At 41.8% G+C, this 1,589-nt stretch overlaps 1 protein-coding gene across 1 annotated transcript in view; it reads right to left on the minus strand.

Annotated features, from left to right (window-relative positions):
* Positions 1-1,252: 1,252 nt before the first annotated feature.
* Positions 1,253-1,589, minus strand: part of LOC101858060 — a gene marked incomplete at its 3' end in the record, with an annotated part of 28,329 nt that continues 27,992 nt past the window's right edge. The window contains 1 exon segment of the mRNA XM_035972331.1: positions 1,253-1,382. Coding sequence (XP_035828224.1) covers positions 1,253-1,382 — 130 coding nt within the window.

The following is a 1,589-nucleotide window of genomic DNA, read 5'->3' on the forward strand; positions in this document are numbered from 1 at the left end:
TATTCCAACATGGCTTGGAATCCACTGAATTTTTATTGTGGCTCTGGCTTCACTGAACTTGCGGCGCATATCATTCATGCCCGAGCTGTTGCCCAGCTCTGATGATGATGATGATGGTGATGATGATGATGATGATGATGATGATGATGGCTCCCTTGCAACACCTCTAATCTTTTGTGTTGCAAGTTCTCTGAGCCAGCATGAATATTCTTTGTTTTCTGGTTAACGGCCACAACCCTTCTCCCAGCTTGCTTTGTGCTTGGGTTTTTTTCATAATGACACTGCCCAAGAAGATCACCTTTCTGAAATGATCACGACTTTTCTCCTCGACAATTCACTACCTTCAGAATTACAAAGTTCTATCTGAAAATCTTCGCCGTTTTGATTTACATAACTTAATATGAGGTGAACATACACGTTTTGATAAGGGGAACGATTCTTTTTCCGCCATCGACACAGTTTAGTTATTGCAAGGGGCCAACCATTGTTTAATGGAGTACAGCATCTCAGCAGCCAGACTACGACAATTCGTTACCTTAGAATTACAAAGTTTTGACTGGCATTTTTGGCCGTTTTGAGTTACTGAGACCAAGGGGTAAGAAATCATATTATGTTCTATCTGCTCTATCAAAATCGTAAGCTTTTTCATAGTCGTTACCAAGATATTTTAAGGATTTCAATTTTTAAAAGTTTGAAATAACAATAAGGTGGAGCTCAATACTTTCGACGTCCAATTTCTCAAAACTAGGTACTGAGCACAGAGAACATAGTAATTCAAAGGTAGCGAAATAGTGGCAGTCTCAGACATTTCCTATAGTAGAATGATCCTCACTATTACATAGTGCCCACTACGGATGGGATCAGCCGATAGGGCCGATCGCCTGACTCGATCGCCTCAATAACAAACGTGTTTGTTTTCAGTTTCAGGCGATCGAGTCGGGCCATCGAGTCGGGCGATCGGCCCGATCCAACCGTAGTGGGCATCCCGTATTAGACAGAGCGACATATCTGCACTTTTTATTATTTTGAGTTATGTCGCACAGCCATTGAAAATATGGGCATGGACCTTCAGTTATGTCTGTGTGCCATAGTAAAATATACTATTTGTAGTGCAGATACGCCTTTCTGCCTTTGACACAAGATACAGAATGGGTATAGGCGTCCATTGAAACGAAGATGTAAAAGTTAATATTTTTTGCAGATATACGTTAGTCTACCTTGGCGCGGCAGAGTGATTCTCACTACGACTTACCTTTTGGAGATGTGCTTGTTTCCATTAGCATCGTTGACCACAGTGTTCAGACAGTAGGGTGCATCGCTAGTACACTGGTGTACCGCCTCGAATTCATCACACAAGGGGTCGGAGCACACACGGCACTTCACTGGAGAAAGTCAGCTCTTTTTGTTTATTGGACTGTGCGCTCCACATTGGGAGTGTTATACTATTACAGAATAATGACTTTGTAAAAATTTTTAAAAAGTTGTTTTGGTTACAAGCAGCGCAGATTGCTTTAAGAGATTTGAGAAGAAGAAGAAGAAGAAGAAGAAGAAGAAGAAGAAGGAGGAGGAGAAGGAGGAGGAGGAGGAGG

Source organism: Aplysia californica, unplaced genomic scaffold (genome assembly GCF_000002075.1).
Source record: "Aplysia californica isolate F4 #8 unplaced genomic scaffold, AplCal3.0 scaffold00650, whole genome shotgun sequence".
In the NCBI taxonomy this organism is placed as follows: Eukaryota; Metazoa; Mollusca; class Gastropoda; order Aplysiida; family Aplysiidae; genus Aplysia; species Aplysia californica.